This window comes from Geotrypetes seraphini, chromosome 1, assembly GCF_902459505.1.
Source record: "Geotrypetes seraphini chromosome 1, aGeoSer1.1, whole genome shotgun sequence".
Taxonomy (NCBI): Eukaryota; Metazoa; Chordata; class Amphibia; order Gymnophiona; family Dermophiidae; genus Geotrypetes; species Geotrypetes seraphini.
This window is the reverse complement of record NC_047084.1, coordinates 416,218,360-416,240,914: the sequence shown is the minus strand read 5'-3', so window position 1 is coordinate 416,240,914 and position 22,555 is coordinate 416,218,360. Positions and strand designations below refer to the sequence as shown.

Below are 22,555 nucleotides of genomic sequence, written 5' to 3'. Positions count from 1 at the left end.
TCACCTTTTACTAAACCGCAATAGTGGTTTTTAGCGCAGGGAGCCTATGAGCGTCAAGAGCAGCACTGGGCATTCAGCGCAGCTCCCTGCGCTAAAAACTGCTATTGTGGTTTAATAAAAAGGATGGAGGGTATATTTGTCTATTTTTGTATGCTATAAAAACCAAATACAGAGAGAGACTGAGAGCTGTTGACGAAGAGCTACGTGTGTGTCTTTCTTCGATTCCAGCCAGAATATCAGCTTTGTGTTCAGCCAAACAGGCCCAGGTTTCGCACTGAATAAAGTATTTTATAATTTTTCACTATTCTGTTTACTTAATATTTCATAATAAAGTAATTATAAAATACTTTCTTTGTGTTTATTTGATTCCTATTCAAGAGAATTGCTTTATATATAGTCAATATAGGCACAGAGTTAAATTTTTTAACATTTTCTAATGGTGGTGTGCCTCGTGATTTTTTTCATGAAACAAGTGTGCCTTTGCCCAAAAAAGGTTGAAAAACACTGAGTTAGACAACCAAAGCGAAAGCCACAAGCTGAAGCTCAGGACTATCGAAAGTCAGACCCCTTTCGGCTAACTAGGATCTGTGAACCAATCCCTGGGAGCCAACAGTGGCCAAGGGACTCTCTTATTCTACTGCATCAATAGATTTGTTAGTTGCCTACTTCCTGAAAATAGGTTTTAAGTATGTACAATGTTATTTTAAAAAGGATCAGTGAATATTCCAGGAAATGCATTTTATATACAGATGAAGAAAATGATAGACACTGGTTATTTGCTGCAATAATACTTAGACAAATAACATTTTCAAAACAACGCAAAGCCTAAATATGATGAAAATATGTCTGACCTTGAGAGGAAGACTAATCTAGAGTCTAGGCAGCTGAATATCAAGAGATAGGTTAAAATGGGGTTTTGACTCCATTCCCTTAATTGAGGAAAATTCAAGCAGGCAAAAATTCCAGCCCCTAACTACAGGGTTCTTTTACTAAATTGTGGCAATCATTAAAGTGCACTTAACGCTTCATAAAATGCCTTACTGCAGGACGTGCTCAGATGTCCTGTGGAAAGTTCCTAAATCTGCTTGTAATCCATGGGTATTAAAAAAAAATATTTGCAGAGAGGGTGCCAGCGAACAGAAAGTGGGTTTTTCTATGCTAAATCAGCTAGAACAACTACTTTACCATGAACTAACTAAATAGCATGGGATTACTATGTAAGCCCTCAGTAAGTGCTACTTGGTAATATTTTTTAATGTTGTTTGCTAATGGGGGGGGGGGGAAATCAGCCATTTGATATTTTACTACTGCATTAAAAATGGCTTTAGTGTGCGTGAAAAACCTGTGTAAGGGTGTGTGAAGGCCACTTTACACTACAGCTTAGAAGGACCCCTATATGTTTTGAAGTAAGAACTACTATAGATCCATGGAAATATTCCATTATAAAACCTGAAAGGATATTAAAAATTATACAGGCCAAAAAAAGACTGGACTGGCAATTAATGCAACTTCATTATTAAAGAAGTCACTATCAAATGTCTGAAGACTAAAAATCAGTCTTGCAGCAGTATTTTGTAAAATCTTAAATCTATTGCTAAATAAGCTTTAAGAAAGACCCAAATACAAAGAGTTGCAGTAATCATTGTGTGATAAAATCATTAAATTAGACAATGGTCTAAAATGATTTTCAAGTAAATAAGATATTATACTATGAAATTTTCTCAGCTTGAAATAACGGTTCTAAATAGCTGTTTTACTTGTGACTCCATAGAAAAAACAGAGTATATATACTAAGACACCTAAAACCTTAGATGTTCCATCCTACTGGAAGTAATATGCCAGAAGGAAGAGACACATCAGTAGGTAGTCTCAGTATTGCTAAACCATTTCAGTTTTTTGTGTATTCAATTTAAAAAAATGTAATTGTAACCCACTATTGAATAGTAACTATACCCCCTAGGGAGGCAAGCTTGAACTAAAGAAATCCTGCTGTATCAATCCAACCTGCACCATCTGTGGAGGCAGAGAAATACTGACAAGTTTCAGGACTGCACCACACATTATACCAGTGTTCTTTGTCACCATCTGCTGGTCGAAGCACAATCTCATTCATCTGAACTGGTCTAGCTGATAAGGATTTTATTCAACAACATGTACTATCATATGAATTATATATGAGGCTCTACTCAGGATGATTTGTTCTGAGAAAATAATTTGACCAACATGTTTAAAAGTCATTGCAAATTAATGTACATTTATTTAGTCAAAAGTTATCCTTTCCATTTAAGTGGTTATATGAGAAATTTGAACAGGAAAAAGTAGTTTCATTACTATAATCTAAATTTTTTGAAAAGAATACTTTAGACAATGATTTTATCTAAAACAGTGTGAATGGTACACATATACAGTATCTGAAAGTGGCATTATATAATTACATATAACCACATGGCCTACCAACATTAATTCTGTAAGGTAGAGAGCCAATTCATTTTATAATCCTGGTTTGGTTAAGAGTAATGATCATACTCTCATAGATTTTTCTATTGATAGTGAAGATAACATTTCAAAAGGTTAAATTTTATTAATAAAAATAAACCAATATTCATTATTAGAGAAACCATATCCCAATTTATTGTTAGTAAAATTTACACTGATAATAGCTCCAGGCTTGCTGAAGGTTCAAATTACAGATTACTGTGTTTTTTCTCATAACCTTAAGGCTAAGAAACATTGATTGTATTGCATGGAGCAGTGTGTTTTGTGTCATGTAATCCACTAATTTATGACATCAAAACATGAACAGAAGGGGTGAAGAGACAAGATGGCGACGAGAGTGGACGTGTGAGTCCAAGCTCCCGCTCTGGCAAAATAAATTTACCTTCGGTGACGCTTTCATCAAAGTTTCTTCGATGTCTAAGAGGAGGGGACAATAGAGGGATATCCCTCATTCCTTTGCCATGACTTCGACTCCGCGTCAAACTGTGATAACAACATTCGCAGTTCCGATGGCGTCGGGCGGATCCGCTACTGAGCTCCAGGAGCAGCTCAGCATGGACGGCGATGCGTCGCTGAGCCCCTTGGGACCTGATCCTCCTCCTCCCCCGAGTAGCACAACGGAGTTGTTGCTTACTGTTGGGGGAATTCGGCAGCAACCGACTCAGGAGGTGACCCTGTTGCAGGCAAGCTCCGAAAAAAGATCAGGAGAGGGAGGAGCAACACTGCAGGCAAGCGGTGGTGAGAGTGGGGGAGGTGAAGCCCGGGAAGGAGAGCGGGAACCCGGGTTCCCTCATCTCAAGCCGCTTGTGAAACCGGCGGTGGTCACACTGGATTCATTGTGGGGAGCAATTGAAAATCTTCAAATTGTATGTATTGGATTTATTTCCTTGATGGCTGAAGTTTCTTCTAAAGTTAATAAACTGGAAACTGTTTCCTCTGATCAAGCAAAACAAATAGGAGACATTGAAAAATTTATAATTGAGGTTAAAACTTTAAATAATCAGAATGCAAAGGATAAAGTTTTTCTTCTCTGTAAAATTGAAAACTTGGAAAACCAAAATAGGAGTTTAAACTTGAGGATTTTAAACTTTCCTGTCTAAATTTAAAACTCCTAGGGAATTATTTAAAGATTTCCTGGTTTCTACATTAAAAATCACGGAAATGAATATACCACCTTCGCAGAAGATTTATTACTTAAAAAGGACATTAAAGGAGTCTGAAACAACTACTGAACAAGATTTAACAACTCCTTTGGAATCATCAAATCTTGAACTGTCCGGACGAGCTACATTGATAGTATCCCTGGTATTTTATCAGGATAAAGAAATGATTTTGAAATTGTATTATGGTTTAAAACAAGTTTCCTTTTTGGGAGAAAGAATATATATATATCCGGACGTTTCAAAATGGACTCGGACTAGAAGGAAAGAATTTCTTGCATATAGGGATAAAGTTGTTTCATTAGGAGCCTCTTTTCAGTTAAGATTCCCTTGTAAATGTTTTGTTGTATTTCAAAACAATAGATATATCTTTTATGATTCTCAGCAGCTACGTTTCTTTTTAGAGGGTAAAGGTGTTTCATTTGCACCATAATGACTTCGGTGTAACTCAAGTCCTTTTTCTTTTATTAACCATCGGTTCTCACTTAATTTCCTGTAAAACTTTAATATGTGATCTTTCCTGGAAGAATTTCCTTTTCTTAGTCTCTTTCCTCCTTTATTGAGAACTATGTTAAATAAAAAGTATGGGTTACTTCTTTTTGTCAATATATTTCCAATAATGAAAATGGATTTATTTTGTATTATCTTTGTTTTGAATTATGATTACTAATATTGGATGTATTAATATCGTATATTGCCTTTAAACATAATTGTTGTTTATTTGAAAAATTTAAATAAAGATTTATAAAAAAAAAAAACATGAACAGTCAACACCTTAGAAGGGAAGCATAAAAAGAGTTCTTATCTCACCTGACAGATGGATACTATCCAATAAATTGTCATCCAGCTGTACTTCTTTCATGCTGCTCTCTTCCTCAAAAGGCACTTCTGTGTTTTCCAGCTTTACTTCTTTTGGCTTTTCATTTACCTTGAGACCATCTTCAGTGGCTGCTTCAGGGGCTGCGAGTTCTACAATTGCAGAAGTTCTCTCATCCTCTGGAGTTTTAAGCTTTTTACACTTAGATCTAGCGTGCTGAAGGCTGTTATGGAAAATATTTCAGTCAGAATGGAATTGACTTCAACAAATCAAAACACTTATCAATATAAATGCCCCCTTCATTTGCAAAACATGGGAAGACGACTGGCATATCATCTTTTTGTACTGAGATACTGCTTATGATTTATTATTTTTCCAACTCAACACATGTTGGAAAAAATATACAAAAAGAGTCAAGAACTGTGAAATGTTGCAGTTAGAGAACAGGCCAAATAGTTTTGAACATGAGTTTCCTTAATCTTCAAACCCTTGAACCACTCCATCCCCTAAAACTTACCCCTCCCCACAATTGTTCCACCCCCAAACTACCTTCACAGCCTAAAAATACTCCCTGCAAACTACCCCATGCCAAATATTGCCCTCTAACTGCTCCACCAACCCGTAAAGACCCTATCCTCCCAAATAGCTATTGCAACTCTTTCACATTCAAAACTATCCCTTACACCTGTCAAAACAACCCATATATTTGTGCCCCCCCCCCCCAATATATCCCCTTGTAATGCCACATCATATTTAAACCTCAACTTCCTGTTTTGTTATAGCTGGGACTACTATATAGAAAGAGCCTCTGGAGCCAGCTAGCAGTGCTCTGCTGGCAGTATATGGAAGGGATACTGGATCACAGTGAAAAGAAGAAAGAGCGGGTAAGCAGAGAGATACCGGATCACAGTGAAAGGAAGAAAGGGAGGGTAAGGAGATATATAGCAGACTGCAGTGGGGAGGGGGGAGGGAGGAGAAAGATACCAGACTGCGGTGGAGAGGGGAACAGGAGAGAGATACCGGATCGGGGGGGGAGGAAGAGGAGAAAGATATCAAACCACAGTGGGGGGGGGGGGGGGGGAAGAGAGAGATACCGGACCACGGTGGTGGAGGTCTGGTAGTGTTTTCCTTGGCCTCCTCTGGAGCTAGAGATAAGAACTGAGGTGCTATAAAGGCTGTTCATGGAGTTATTTAGACGGAGGGAGGGAGATGAGGGGGACAACGATATTTGAGAGGCCAAATGTTTGTACTGTCTGTGTTCAGGGACCACTTGTGAGGTTAAAGGTATCTGCTTAGCTTGTCTACCAGTATGTTCTCTGCTCGCCTGCCAGGTATACTATTTCGAGAAGGATGTTTCACAGAATGGTTTAATTCCAGATTTGAGTTGCTTCTTGGCAAAGAAGGAGAGAACTTGTGCCCCTTTGTTTGTTCACATAGTACATAGCAACCTGATTGTCTGAACGTATTAGGGCTACTTGAGGAGACAATCCTGAAATGTATGCAGCACTCTGCAGCTCACACACAGTTCTAGTAGATTGATGTGAAAGGATTGTTTTTGAAAAGTCCAAGTTCCTTGAGTACGAAGGCCATCTAGGTGAGCCCCCCCATCCAGACATGGACATATCTGTCATTAAGATCTTCTGATGTGGGGGAACATGAAAAAGAAGGCCCCTGGAGAGATTGGTTAGGATAAACCACCACTACAAAGATTGACGAAGAGTTGGTGGGAGAGCGGATCTGTAGCCTGAGACCACTGAAAAGCTAGAGTCCATTGAGTATCTCCGAGATGAAGAGGAGCAAATGGAGTAACATGTACTATAGATGCCATGTGCCCTAGGAGAAACATCATATGATGCACTGAGATGATTTGTTGAGTAGACACTTGGTTGCAGAAGTGAATTAAATTGTCTATCTTTTGTTGAAGAATGAAGGCTCAAGCTTGAGTTGTATCCAACAATGCTTCTATGAATTCCAGTGTCTGAGATGGTTGGAGATGGGATTTCTAGTAGATGATTGCAAATACCAGAAGTTCTAGAAGAGAATGGTTGAGTTCATTGCTATCTGAGCAGCTTCAGGTGGGAATGCCTTTAAAAACTAGTCATCTAGATAAGAGAATACATGAAAGCTATAAGAGTGGAGTGCTACAGCTACTACAATTAATCACTTTGTGAATACTCTGGGTGCTGATGCCAGGTCAAAAGGTAGCACCCTGTATTGGAGATGATGTGTTCCTATCTGAAAGCGGAGGTACTTCCTATAGGCTGGAAAAGTGGGGATATGTGTGTATGCTTCTTTTAGATCCAGAGAACAAAGCCAGTCGTTCTTCTCTAAGAGAGATAGAGAGTGCCTAGGGATAGCATGTGAATAGCCAAATACTTGTTGAGGGCTCGGAAATCAAGGATTGGGCACATTCCTCTGGTCTTCTTTGGTATGAGGAAATATTTGAAGTAGAACCCTCAGCTCCTCTGCTGAGGGGGTACTGGTTCGATGGCATTCAAGCCCGAGAGTTCTTGTTGAAGGAGGGAAGTCTGCTGAGAGCTGAAAGAATACTTTTTTGGAGGTTTTGTGGAGGCACTTCATGAAGATGAAGAGCATAGCTTTATTTTATGACTTGTAAGACCCAGTTGTCGTGGTGATTAGGGTCCAATGATGGTAATGAGTCAGGTGACCTCTGATGTGATGATGATGATGATAAGGTAGAATGATGGCTAGTCTCTGGATGAGGGAGTCAACAAGAATGAGTAGATCAGGGGAGAGCCGACAGTCGACAACCTGTCGATGGCCTGGACACCAGGATATCCTGAGGAGGAAACTTCAAGCAACCGAACAGATATAGAGGAGGAACATAATGAATCTACAAGAGGTAACGAAAATTATCAAATGGATAAAAGAAGGGATGTGAGGACCACTAAATCCAGGGAATTAGCACGATCAGAACTTAAATGTATGTATACGAATGCCAGAAGCTTAGGAAATAAAATGGGCGAACTGGAAGAACTAGCAAAAAGAAAGCAACTGGATATCATAGGAATAACGGAAACATGGTGGAATGAAGATAATGAATGGGACACGGCATTGCAAGGATATAAACTTTACAGAAGGGATAGGACTGGGCAAAAAGGGGGAGGTATTGCCCTGTATGTCCATGAGGACATAGAGTCTAACAGAGAAGGAGAGTCGGAAGTAGATGGTAAACTAGAGTCCCTCTGGGTAAAGATTCCTGGACAAAAAGAAGCAGACACAAAAATTGGCCTCTATTATCGACCCCCGGGACAGTCTGAGCAAATCGACAAAGCAATGATGGAAGAAATTAACCATGGATGTAAATCAGGAAATGTGACTATCATGGGGGACTTCAACTTTCCGGGGATAAACTGGAAACTGGGAACGTCAATCTGCGTCAGAGAGACAAAATTCCTGGAACTTGAACGGACACGTATCAGAACTTTAGTAAGTGTCCTTAGGCATATGTTGTTTAAAGATGCAAAGGTAGGCCCTGTTTATCTTTCCCTTCTTTGAAGATGGTACAAGGACATCTATGTTTGTCTTTCTTTCTTTGACATGAATGTTTAAACAGAGTTGTAGTGAAGTGAATTCAATTGTTTTGTTAAGCCGTATTTACAGACAGATTTAGATTAGAAGCTCTGCTGGTTAAGGCTTTTTCTGACCCTCTTTGGACTTCAATCTCCAGATAGGAAAAATGCTGATGTGTTTAAAGTTTCATGTGACCTTCCATATATGGTTTGTATTTACGTCACATGCTGACACATGCTGGCAAACCTGATTCGTATAAAAGATGTGAAACTCATAATAAAATTTGGACATGTTTTGGAAGACGATTTCTGGTCTTTAAGATGTGTCCCCAGGTACCTGACTTACAAATGACAGAGACAGAGAAAGTATGGGGCAGGAATTGGGACCTGAATCCTTTTCAGAACTGATAGGAGATTGCTTCCTTGAACAAATGGTAAGAGAACCGACTAGGGGCAGCGCAATCCTGGACTTGGTCATAAATGGTATTACTGGAAGGACAGCAACTGTAGAGGTAACAGCCCCGTTGGGGACAAGCGATCATAATATGATCAACTTTACCATTTGCATCGGTAAGGGGAAACCAATCAGGACTAAAGCCACGACCTTTAATTTCAAGAAAGGAAATTACGAAAGTATGAGAACCATGGTTAGAAAACAGCTGAAGAAGGGAAAAGCAAAAATCCAAACCGTTGATCAAGCATGGTCTCTGCTGAAAAAAACCATCACAGAAGCACAGAATCTTTACATACCAAGGATATCCAAAGGAAGGCGAAAAAGGAACAAAGGTGAACCAGCTTGGTTATCCAAAGAGGTGAAGGATGCTGTGAGGGAGAAGAGGAACTCGTTTAAAAAATGGAAACGGGAAAAAACGGCAGAGGCCTGGAAATGTCACAAAACAGACCAGAAAAAATGTCATAAAGTTGTAAGGGACGCAAAAAATATCTATGAAGAAAAGATAACCCAAGAAGCAAAAAACTTCAAACCCTTTTTTAGATATGTGAAAGGAAAGAAACCAGCAAGAGAGGCAGTGGGCCCTCTCAACGACCAAGGAAGGAAAGGGGCAATTAAAGAAGACAAACAGGTAGCCGATAAGCTAAATTCATTCTTTGCTTCTGTCTTCACGAACGAGGACACAACAACAATGCCAGACACAGGGCATATATTCACCGGCAACATTGAGGAAAGCCTAACATCAGTAAATGTGGAGTTGGACAAGGTATACTTCCAGATTGACAAACTAAAAAGTGATAAATCCCCTGGACCGGATGGAATTCACCCGAGAGTATTAAAGGAACTTAAGGTAGAAATTGGGGAAATATTACAATCCTTGGCCAACATGTCAATAAAAACCGGGCAAATACCAGACGACTGGAGGATAGCAACTGTCATCCCAATTTTCAAAAAAGGAACAAGAGGGGAACCAGGAAACTACAGACCTGCGAGTCTCACCTCGGTTCCGGGAAAGATAATTGAAGGACTAATTAAAGATACCATTGTAGATCACTTGGAGGATCACAACCTGATAAGAGCTAGTCAACACGGCTTCAGGAAAGGGAAGTCATGTTTGACAAATTTACTACAATTCTTTGACAAGGTGAACAAACCAATGGATAGGGGAGATCCAGTGGACATAATTTACTTGGACTTCCAGAAGGCATTTGACAAGGTCCCGCACGCAAGGCTCATGAGTAAATTACAAAGTCATGGAATAGGAGTATAAGTGCACAGATGGATCAGCAAATGGTTAGAAAACAGATTGCAGAGGGTGAGCATAAATGGGAAATTTTCGGATTGGGTGAAAGTGACTAGCGGCGTGCCTCAGGGCTCGGTTCTTGGGCCTATCTTGTTCAATATTTTTATAAATGACCTGGAAGAGAAAACAACATGCAATATAATCAAGTTTGCAGATGATACAAAATTATGTCGGGCAGTTGGCGCTCAAAGAGACTGCAAGGATCTTCAGAAGGATCTCAACCAGCTGGAAACGTGGCCGAAAAAGTAACAGATGAATTTTAACTTAGACAAATGCAAGGTGATGCATCTGGGAAGGAAAAACAAAGAACATGAATATAGGATGATGGGGGTAACATTAACCAAATGCGAACAAGAAAAGGATCTGGGGATAGTGATTGATAGAACCCTAAAACCTTCGGCTCAATGTGCGGCGGCGGCAAAAAAAGCAAACAGGATGTTGGGCATGATTAAGAAGGGGATCACGAGTAGATCGGAAGAAGTTATAATGCCACTTTATAGAGCAATGGTCAGACCACACTTAGAATACTGCGTCCAACACTGGTCTCCAAACCTTAAGAAGGATATAACTCTGCTGGAGAGGGTGCAGAGGAGAGCCACGAAATTAGTCAAAGGATTGGGGAATTTGAGCTACAAAGAACGCCTCGAGAAACTGGGACTGTTCACCCTCGAAAAGAGAAGACTGCGAGGGGATATGATAGAGACTTTTAAAATATTAAAAGGATTTGACAAAATAGATCAGGAATCAGCATTACTAACATTTTCAGATGTGACACGGACAAGAGCCTGAAATTGAGCGGCAGCAGGTTCAGGACTAACGTCGGAAAGTTCTGTTTCATACAACGAGTGGTGGGCACTTGGAATGCTCTCCCGGAGAAGGTTGTGATGGAGACTACTGTTCTGGGTTTCAAACGCAAGTTGGATGCATACCTTCTTGCTAATCATATTGAGGGATACGGGAAATCCGGGTCTCCATAAAGGAGTACCTAAATGGGCCTCCGTGTGTGCGGATCGCCGGACTAGATGGACCTAGGTCTGATCCAGAGAAGGCATTTCTTATGTACTTATGTAGATTTCTGGTGAGGTTGAGCTTCCTGTTTCTGGGATTGTTGTTGTCTGGGACGCTTCTGTGGAGGAGGCCTAGAAGAACATATGGGCTGAGAATAGCGTCTCTTAAAAGATGATGACTGATATCTAGGATTGTAGTATCTCCTAGTGGTCTGGGGTTTGGAAGATTTTAAAGTAGATAAAGTTGTCATACTTTGTTCATGTTTAGTCATTTTCTCAGTGGCCTGTTCAATCTTTTCACCAATAGCTCAGCTCCCAGGCAAGGAATATTAGCAAGATGATCTTGTACATTGGAGTCTAGGTCGGAGACACACAACCAAGCCTGCCAATGCATGGCAATAGACGGTGTGAAGAAGTGACATTGAATGCATCAAATACGGACTTGCTAGTTTTGATTGACTTGTGCTTGAACTTTGCCGCGGACTGAACGGACCAACTGTGATTAGAAGCCTCTCCCTATCCGAACAGGTAGTCATGTATAAATCATGCTGAAAACGTCATACGTTATAAACCTGGAGAAACAGATTGAAATCATGCCGCAGTGAGTATAGAAGTTTTTATTCTTATTTTTGTACTTTATGTCAGTCAGAAGATTTGAACAGTTAATACTGTCTTGTAGAAATTATGAGATAACTGGTGAAGTCCGAGTGCTGAGAAAGCGGCTGAAGAGCTGTGAAACATTGACACGACTCACTGATATGTATGGCTGATAAATGAGACAATCTTTTGACTTATTATATATAAGAATATTTATAATTTCCAAATAATTAGTCACTAGTGTGCAATGACACACTCTTTGTTAACTATTTTGTATGATAAAACCATCGAATAAATGTTTTTTCTGCCAATGATGTGGTTGGAGGTTGGTAGGGCATAGATTTGCTCACCACTATCCTGAGGCTTTTTCTTTCATTCCGAGTGGTTATTCAGCTTTTGCTGTGGGATGTTTTTTGTTGTTTTTTTTTTTGTATTAATATTAATCCCCTTCTTCCTTCTTGTTTTTGTTACTTCAAATACTGATCTGGCCACGAATTTTCTGGTTTCGAGCAAATTATGGGTAATTTTTTGTTATTGCTCAAGAATCTCAGCAGCAAGGTGTTAAGACTAAGGGCTCCTTTTAGTAAGCTGCAATAGTGGTTCTTGCTGTGTGCGCTACACGCCAACACCTCCATAGAGCTGGCGTTAGTTTTTTCCACTTAGCGTGGGGTTAGCGCGTGCTAAAAACACTAGCGCATCTTCGTAAAAAGAGCCCTGTTTGAAGAAGAAAGTCATATAAAAGTTGTAGCTGAGGATACAACTCATAAGCATGGTATTGTGATAGAGTCTACCAAATTTGTCCAGGGTTCAGCCCTCTCTTCCAGAAGAAGTACTGGTATATACTGTATGTTCTAGAACTGGATGATTTTTTGAAGGAAGACTCAACCAAAAGAGCGATGTTGTAGTTGAGGCTTATCAAACCATGGACATGCTTGAACTCTGTAAAGGGAGTCAAGTTAAGTTCCTTAGGGGCCACAGGCACATGTAGAGGCGACTCCCAATTTTTAAACATAGACTTTGAGCAAATTCCTAAGGATTGTTTAAAGTTTCATTTTATCACCTTATGAAAGACACTAAGGCAGGGCTGCCCAATTCCAGTCCTTGAGATCTACTGTCTTTCAGAATTCCGGTCCTTGAGATCTTCTTGAGATCTACTGGTTTTCAGGATATCCACAATGAACATGCACCAGAGATTTGCATACCAAGAAGGCAGTGCAGACAAATCTCTGTCATGCATATTCATTGTGGATATCCTGAAAACCTGGCCTGCCAGTAGATCTTGAGGACCGGAATCAGGAACCCCTGGTCTAAGGCATCAAATAACTCTGCTCTTGCCTCAGATTCAGGGTTCATTTGCCCAATTAGGCATATGAATCTGGTGAATGACAAACTTTCCAGTGGAGACCTCCTTCTAGGGCAGGGGTGTCGAAGTCGGTCCTCGAGGGCCGCAATCCAGTCGGGTTTTCAAGATTTCCCCAATGAATATGCATGAGATCTATGTGCATGCACTGCTTTCAATGCATATTCATTGGGGAAATTCTGAAAACCCGACTGGATTGCGGCCCTCGAGGACCGACTTCGACACCTGTGTTCTAGGGGGTAGAGGAGAAAAATCTGAAGTGATACCATAGGACTCTGGTACATAGTTCTGGATCTGAATATGTTGGATCCGAGAGATCTGAACCATAATCAGTTCTTTTATGAGGCAAGGCAAGTCTAGAGCAGTGGTCTCTTGATTTAGATTTTAGTCAATGTGAAGACCTCTGACTGCAGTACCTGAAACAGTTCCTATCAGTGTCTCAGTGCATATCCGATGTGCCAAAGGACTGTAGGCTTGGTATCTGAGTCCCTGAAGGAGCAATGCTCACACTGAGGTTGTACGATGGAGCCAAGGGAGGTACAGGGTCTGGTTGCGACTGCAACTTGAGTGCCAACTCCCTTTGAAGAAACTCTCTAAGTTGCTCCTGTAAGGACTGCACTAGTACCACTGATGTTCTCGGTACAGATGGTGCTGTAGGTACTGCAGTGTGTTGAGGCATTGGCGACCTCGATGAGGGACACCTCCGAGGAGATACTAACTGTAGTGAAGGAGACCTCGACTTTCTGAATCAGCTTTTGGCATGCATTGATTTACTTGATGCTTGAGAAGACGTCGATATATGGGTCAAAGTAGAAGAAGCATGGGATCGCTTCTTAGCATTCTTAGAAGTCGATGGTATCTTTGGAGTAGACACCGAGTGGGATGCTGGTGCAGACTTAAATGTTAATGCTTCCAGAGAAGGGTTTTTAGTTTTTTTATGGCAACGGAGAAGACATTGTCAATGGAGAGGATCTGAAAAGTTTCTCCTGCTGAATAAGTCAAGCCTTCAGAGAATGCTTTTTGAAGAGTAGAACAGCAGAGACAAGAATTGACTCCGAGTTCATGACCAAGACACTGAAGGCACCAACTGTGCGGGTCAGTGATAGAGATGGCCTTGTTGCACTGAGAATACTTTTTAAACTCACTGGAAGGCTTGGACATTGATGGAAAAATAGCCACAGCGAGGTTGAAAGATTCAAGCATAGTGGTGGTTAAATAAAGTAGAACCCAAAATTTGATCGATGCAGTTGGCCTACAAAGAGGCAGAGAGGAGCCCAAAGGCCCCAAAAAATAAAAAAAAACTCAAAGAAGGCAAAATAATTTACTAGAGAAACAAAATAATGAAGAAAATAGAGGGAAAAAAATACAGGAAGGCAAAAAAAACATATGAAGAAAAATTACATATTTGAAAACACTCCGAAAGACAACTTATTAGCTCTGCAGAAAACTAAGAACTGATGGTCCGGCGAGTCAACATCAGGCAGAAAGGCACTCATGCATGTGCAGTACAGGAGGTCTCGAGACTTCTGAAGAACTTAAAGTGACAGTACACTTTTGCACTGTCTGTACTGGGGTTCCGTGGATGAGGTCACCCATCTGTAAGAATATGCTACCTGCTTGTCCTGGGATAATTCCAGTTCTTCCTCCAAGAACATACATGAAAGCTCAAGTGAAAATTGAAGCAAAAATAAATTTTCAAGAGTGCATCTTCCTTGTGTTTGGATATTTTTTTTTTTTATTCAATAGACCCTAATGGGGGGAAGTAGGGGAGAGGAAGTGGATAGAGAACAAGCAACATGCTTAATTCCTTTCTTCCCATGCTTCTCTTTCTGTGGATGGCCATTTTCCCCTCCTTCCCAAGTACCCATTCATGATGATTCTCCCAAATTGCTTTTTCTAGTATATATTTTAATAGTTACCCTTTGGAAGATAGTCTTGATTTTCTTCTCCGTAGCCAGGCCTTCACCTCTGGAGTTACTTCAGAAGCAGGTTTAATGTGATCAATATTGCATATATCTTTGCCTTGTTTCCAAAGCCGATATCTTTTAGGCTGAAATTTCTTCACAAAGATATCCATGGATATTTTTACCATGTCATTACTACAAGAGCACTAAAAGGAGAGAGAGAAAAAAAAAGCAAATACATGCTGTGAGAAAAACATCTTTTACACCATCACAAATGATCATGTGGCCTTCTACTTATACAGTTAACAAAGCAGTAATGCTTAACATTTTGAATACTTTTTGCTTTAAACTTCTTTTCCTCAGAAAGAGTACATGGATATTGTTTTCTCCCTAGACAGTTAGTAATTTAAACAGTTATTAGCAGATATCCACAGAATATTTATCCCCATTATCCCCAAACCTAATTCCAAATCCCACAGTCACTTGAAAACTTACCCTAAACCACACACTTTATCTACCTACTTGCCCCTACATATTCTAGCTTACTTCTAGTTCCACTCCTCTCTCTCTCTTTCTTTCATCCCCCCTGTGCATTTTCTCTTTTCCCCTTCCTTTTCTCTCTCTAGGTTCTTTCTGTTACCCACTTTTTTCTTATCTTGCAGCACTCTTTCATTTTCCTTCCCTCCCAAGGCATCCACTCTCTCTTTTCTTTCCTTATCTTCCAGTATTGTCTCTCTGCCCTCCCCTGTCCTCTCTCAACTTCAGTCCCCAAGCCTCATCTGCTCCCATGGCACTGCAGATCTTCTTTCACTTAGCCCACAACCCATCTTTCCTTTTCTGGTAGGGTGAACAAACACATCTTGCACTCCAGTAATAGAGAGAGCCAACTTATCCTAATGGATATAAATAATCATCTGTGTTTACATATTTACAATACTCAGCAAGCATTATTTTCATTAAAGTTTATTTTAATTCCCCTGATTTCTATTTCCTGTGTTTAAATATTCAATTGCTACTTTGACCAGCATTTCATTATAGATATGTGGTAGGGGCACAAATTACTCTGCTCCACAGTGAAAAACAGTTGAAGTACAAAAACAAACCTTAAAGTGATAAAAAAAATAAAAAATAACAGAATAAGGGAGACTATTTATAGGCCATAGCACACAAAAAGCCATGGAAAGATAGTTGTCAAAGTAAATAAATCATGGAAAAACCTTAGGAACATAAGGAATAGAGTGTTATATTAACGAGTTATGACTGCAATGCATATACTAAAGCTTTTTTTTTTTTTTACACAAAATCATAGATTATATTATGATAATCTGACTTATATGTCGCCAAAGCCCATAAGAGATCATGGTGGACAACAATATGTTTCTACTACTGGAAACAAACCCAGTGAAACATAATGCAATGCCAAATATTCAAATCGAACATTAAACATTAAACTCTGACCTGAACTTTGCTAAGACTAGGAACTTGGCTCTCAGGAGGGCCAATAAGGAGTGATAATATAAAGGCAGCGCTACTAGGATTCCAAAAATTGAAGGGTATGAATACACATAAGCCAGTATTAAAACAAAATATTGATAAAGTAAAAACAATTTTACATAAAGAAGATTAAAGGTAAAAGGAGTTTCCTAAGGAGGTTGCAGAAAATCTTGAGAGAAGTTAGCTATTAAAAAAAACACACACATTAGAGAACATGTAAATTATTACTCATAAGTGAGGGAATTGGGGAAAAGAAACTAAAAGGATTTGGATATGGAGGGACTTTGTAAGACCAAAGTTACAAATCTATATATATAAAATTGGAGGTATGTATGTATGTATGTGTGTATGTGTGTGTGTATGTATGTGTGTATGTGCCGCGATCACGCAAAAACGGCTTGACCGATTTGAACGAAACTTGGTATGCAGATTCCTCACTACCTGGGGTGATATGTTCTGGGGGTCTCGTGGCCCTCCTGCACACGTGGCCGGAGCTAAAAACAGAAAATCAGATTTCACCCATTCATGTCAATGGAAAAAATGTAAGAAGCTGCCTTTCTCCCTGTAATTCAAAAACGGCTTGACCGATTTGAACGAAACTTGGTATGCAGATCCCTCACTACCTGGGGTGATATGTTCTGGGGGTCTCGCGGCCCACCTGCACACTTGTGCGGAGCTACAAACAGAAAATCAGATTTCACCCATTCATGTCAATGGAAAAAATGTAAAAAGCTGCCATTCTCACAGTAATTCAAAAACGGCTTGACCGATTTGAACGAAACTTGGTATGCAGATCCCTCACTACCTGGGGTGATATGTTCTGGGGGTCTTGCGGCCCACCTGCACACGTGGGCGGAGCTACAAACAGAAAATCAGATTTCACCCATTCAAGTCAATGGAAAAAATGTAAGAAGCTGTGGGACCGATTTGAATGAAATTTGGTATGCAGATCCCTCACTACCTGGGGTGATATGTTCTGGGGGTCTCGCGGCCCACCTGCACACGTGGGAAGGGTGGGTTCACCCAAGAATGTATATGTTCTTGCTCCTGGAGGTGAAACTAAAAATGTTGTTTATAATCAATTTTTGTGTTAGTTGAATTGTATTCATTTTGTCAAATATTTCACATTATACTTTGAATATTTTACTTTTTATAAAGCTGTAACAAAATTATTTCATTCACCACTATAAAGTATCTTTATTTAAATCCATTTACAGTGTTATTGCTATAATTAATTACCCGTGCAACGCCGGGGCATCAGCTAGTAAATAATATAATTGGTGTATTACTGAAAATGGTGATACTATAGGACAAGTTTTCCATTTTTCAGTCAGATTGCCAAGGCTGCAATGGAAAATCCCCAACTTGAGAAAATGACACTTTGGTAGGTGTAAAAAGAAAAATCTCTCCAATTGATTTGATCTGTTTCTTCTAATATTCTGCTTCTTGCCCATAAGCATCAGAATTCATTACATAAAATGTAATGAATTCCATCATACAACATATCAAACTTACACAGTCCCCTAACCTAAAGCCTTTCTTAAGAGATTATACAACTTCCCCATATCCGCTATAATAAAACCCTTAGCGCACATGTGCACTTCAAACTCAGTGGGTCTGTGATCCATGGCGCCGTGCCCATGCATGCACAGTGCCTGCCTCAGCTGATTTCCTGCCCAGATCTCCAACCCCGATTCACTTCCTGCCTTCTTACTAGCAGCCACTGCCAGGACGCCTCTTCTTCTTACTCCCAGACCAGCAGCAGCCACCGCGGTTTCAACAAGCAGCCACGGGCCATTTGCTAGGCTGGCTGACTTCGATAATGCGATCCAAGCTGGCCTAGCAAAAGCCCCGAGGCTGCTCGGCCTAACGGATGCTGGACAGGTAGAGCAGGGAAGGGAGAAGGGGTGCTGCTGGGACAGGGGAAAGTAAAAGGAAGGGAGAACAGCTACTGCAAGACAGGGGAAGCAGGGAAGTGATACTGCTGGACAGGGGGGAGATAAAAGAAAGGGAGAGAGACAGAAATAAAGGTAAAAGGAAGGGAGAAAGACAGAAAAAAACACAGACATAAAGAAAGGGGGCAGGGAGAGAGAAAGACAGACATACAGAAAGAAAGAAATGCCTAAGTCTATACATCTATTCTAATGTAACGGGCTAAAAACTAGTACCTGAATAAAAGGTTGTGCTTTGAATTTTTACCTAAATGCTGTTCCAAATTGCTGAATCTGGCGAGCAGAACATTTTAGCCCTCGTAGATGCCAAACCTGAAAACCAAGCATCTATAAGCTTTACACCGGCTAAAGAAATGGATGCAAATTATCTGAGAGGGTCTTAGAGTCTTATAGAAATAGCTATTGCCAAGTGTGGAAAAAGGACACTGCCATCCAATTGTCCCATTGTCAAATTGTGCCATTGCCCTGAATATCATGAAAGGTTGGACACCATTGGAGGGACTTCAAGTAACACAATATTTTTGTATACTGTATATTGTCACAAGCCCAGCACTTCAGCTAGCCTTGTTCCAGCTAGAAAGCATAGGAACTTAGCCCTGAAGCTGAAGAGAGCTGATCAGTGCAGCAGCTCTCCAACTAGCATGGAGCAGGATTCAGATTCTGGGGAGATTTCCCAAGAACAAGAGCCCTGGGAGGAGTTGGGACATTTTGAAGACAAAAACTCCATTAAACCTAGGCCAGTCACTGGTAGGACTCAGCTTAAGAACAGGCTCTAGCCCCTTTAGGCATACACCTGCTGAGACTAATTGAAGAGCAGGAGAAAACTCTGGGAAAACTGAAGCCTGCCCATCCCCCACATAGGCTTGGGCATGGCTCTCACAGAGTAAAGCAGGTGGAGCAATGCAAGCCAGGAGAGACAGGGCTGAGCCAGCAGAGGAAACAGACCCATGGCTAGGTGCTCCAGAAGTCAGGCAGGAGAATGAAGTTGAAATGCAGGATCCAGAGGAATCTTTACCTGTAAACCAGCCAGACTGCCTGATGCCGGAGGAAGCTATGGACATTGCACTGGAACCAGTTGATGACCAGATGGATGAAAGTTAAGTTTTTCCTTTTATTTCTGTTGCTTGGAAAAGCTTTCAACTGCACTGTGTTTTGGAAAGAAGGAATTGTGTGTTTGCTGGCTGTTTGGAGAATTTAAAAGACCATTGAAGAGAAAGGCTGCCCTGCCGGGAAAGGACTTTGTGATGTGGGTTTTTTTTTCTCTGTTTTTGAAAGTTAAAGCCACTGATTGCTATAGTGGGGATTGTGGGGCAAAATCCACACAAGATCCAAAGGGTTTGGATTGCGGGGCCTTCAAGGCTGTTTTGATAGTGGATTCAGCAATTCCCCACCAACTTACTAGGGTTGGTAGGGGAAGCCTGACTATATTTAGGCAAGCACAGTGAGCTTTGCAGGGACAAGCTGGTTATTACATGGACTGTGGAATACTTACCAATTTTGGATTTTTTTTTTTTTTTTTTTTGAAAGAAGCCAGTAAGGTAATTCCTGGACTTACCCGGAGGCAAAGGGTGTGGCCAGCCATGTGCTGACCCAGCAGCCAAAAGGACTACAGGGCTATTAGCCGGAACAGGTGAACTGTTTGAGGTTTTTTTTTCCTTATTTTGGATACATGTTTGAACATTGGCTTAATTACCAAATAAAGCCTTCTTTATTTGAACAGTGGCTGGACTGTAGCCTTATTGTGTTTGGGGAACTTTGGCCATTATATTATTTTCTCAGAACATTATTTTCCCAGCAAGGCTTTCACCTTTTCAGGGCACGCCAGAATCAGCGATTGCGCTCAGTCCAGTACTCGCTTCAGGACCCGGTACCGGCTGCGCAACAATATACTTGACTCTAAACCAATCCGAATATAAACCAAGGTGATCTTTTTCCCCCACAAAAAGAGAGGAAAAAAGGATGACTCGCGTATAAACCGAGATTAGAAATTTGGGAGATCCTGGTGAGCCAGGATACAAAAACTTGAGAATATCTACTGCTTTTTTCTAGGCTAAACAGCAAAAAATCTGGGAGGTGGGGGGGGGGGGGGGAAGATCTTCCCAAATAATTGTGACCTGGATTGGCCACTGCTGGAAACAGGATACTGGGCTTGATAGCCCTTCAGTCTGTCCCAGTATGGCAACTCTTATGTTCTTAATTAAGAGAATAGGCAACAAGATCTCACTTCCCTTTTCTTCCTTCTCAATTTATTTTCTGGCTCTGTTAGATTAAATTCTCTTTTACTATTCAGTCCTCAATTTCCCTCTTTTCATTGTGTCTACCTACAACTTGCCACCTCTTTCCCTCACCCCTTCCATTATCTCACTAACCCTATCCTCTTCCCCCAATCCAGTATGTGCCCTTTTTTCTTTATTCCCTCCTTCCATCCAGTATATGCTCTCTCTCTCTCCTCTTCCATCTAGTGTCTGTTCCCCCTCTCTCTCCTCCCCACTTCCATCCAGCGTCTGCTTCCCCCTCTCTTTCCCATTGTTTCTGCTCCCCTCTCTTTGTCCTCCCCACTTCTTTCCAGTGACTACTCCCCTCTCTCTCCTCCTCACTTCCTTCCAACGATTTCTCCCCCTCTTCACTTCCTTCTAGCGTCTGCTCTCCTCTCCACTTTCGTTCAAGCAGTAGTTCCCCTCTCTCTCCTCTTCCATCCAGTGTCTGCTGCCCCCTCTCTCCTTCCTTCCAGTGACTGCTCCCCTCTCTGTACTCCCCACTTCCATCCAGCGTCTGCTCCCCACTCTCTTCACTTCCATTCAGCATCTGTTCCCCTCTCACCCACCCCATCTTCCATCCAGCATCTGTCATCCCTCCTTTCTCCACACAATAAGCTTGAAGCGCCACTCAACCTCTTCCCTTGTTGGGCCATCTTCCTCCCTCCCTTCCCAGCGCTTCTCAAAACCAATGGTTTCGCTCTCAGAGAGCCCCTGACACAGCAGCAACAATGCTTCTCCTGCTGCCGCCATCAATGCTGTATTCCGATTCAGTGCGGGGCCTTGAGCATCTGTGCATGCTCAAGGCCTGCCTGTTCCCGCCTTCTCTGAGAATCTCTGAGGGGGTGGGAGCTGGCAGGCTTTAAGCAAGCGCAGATGCTCAAAACTCCGCACCGGATCAGAATACAGCATTGACGGTGGCAGCAGGTTTCCAGTACTAATGGTAAGCATGATGTCAGGGAGTAGGGCATGCATGGAGGAGGGTGGTGGTGGCAGGGATTTGTGTGCACAGAAGATAGCGGCTTTGAGAGTCATCACTGGGAGGGGGAGGAGGGGGGGAGCATGCATTCAGCGGGGAGAGTGGGGTAAGGGATGATTCTATTGAAGATTACAGCCCTGGTGTCATCGGGAGATGAATTTGAGACAGCTTCGCCATTGGTCAGGTAGTGGCTCAAATATAAACAGAGACCCTCATTTTTGGACCAATTTTTTGGTCCAAAAATCTGTTTGTATTTGAGTATATACGGTATGTTTGGAGAAAGTGGTGGTGGTTTCACACTGTTGGGACACTAAGACCCTCTTTTACTAAGCTGCAGTAGAGGTTTCTACCGTGGCCCAGGGTGCTAAATGCTCTGACACTCATAAGAATTCTAAGAGTGTCAGAGCATTTGAACCATGGTAGAAACCTCTATTACAGCTTTGTAAAACAGAGGGGGGATAAGATTAATGGAGTGGTGTTTCTTTTTGGGTTTTTTTATGCCAGTGATATAGCAGAAGAGGTAGAGCAGTTTTCATAGGCTCACCAGATTGCTAAGGTCTTTTTCCCTCCGTTTTCCCTTAATTTACTATTTATGGTGCTATGATTATGTGATCGGGCCGAGCGATTATTACCCGTCACTCTCCACTCCCCAGGCCTGTTCCGATATTCTTCCTCATTCACCAGCTCTGTTAAACAATAACACAACACTGTTATTCAAACACACTCTGTTAAAACATTAAACGGGACCTAGTCTTTCCAGCTCCTCTTGGTTATCTCCAGGTCCTCCCTGACCCTCACTGGCCCTTAGACAGCTTATTTTATCTAACAATTTAAATCCCACTACATCCACAGTTCTAAGTGGGTTCCACTAAAACATACATAGTCAGGTTATGACAAAACAAACATAAAAACTCCTAAAAAAAAATTTACACTCTACTACTATACTCGCTAAACCTTTTGTAAGAACACAGCAAACCAGAAGTTTACCTGGAATAAATAAAAGAACTTACTTATAATCACTCTCAAATAGTAACGTTTTTATACTTGTCCCAAATTGCATCACAGTGAAAGACTGCTTAATCTCAAATCGGTAATGAATTTCACAGAGCTGCGCCCTGTACTGACACCATAGACTGTCAAATTCACACTTGTCTCACCAAGCTCAATAATGGAATTTCAAAATTCAACTGATTTTCAAACCGCAATGCTCTCTTTGGTTGGTAATTGGAGAACAGTGAACTTAAAAC

General features: G+C 41.1%; 1 protein-coding gene across 3 annotated transcripts in view; it reads right to left on the bottom strand.

Moving 5' to 3' along the window:
* KDM4C (lysine demethylase 4C) overlaps positions 1–22,555 on the bottom strand; it is a 405,781-nt gene that overhangs the window by 192,384 nt on the left and 190,842 nt on the right. For 2 of the 3 annotated variants that reach the window (XM_033918713.1, XM_033918724.1), the window contains exons 9-10: positions 14,644–14,834; positions 4,467–4,696 (exon numbers count right to left, since the gene is read on the bottom strand). In XM_033918713.1, the coding sequence (XP_033774604.1) occupies positions 4,467–4,696; positions 14,644–14,834 (421 nt within the window). Of the gene's footprint in view, positions 1–4,466; positions 4,697–14,643; positions 14,835–21,852; positions 21,995–22,555 lie in introns of those variants that run through there. The other variant, XR_004536811.1, reaches the window with a different exon arrangement.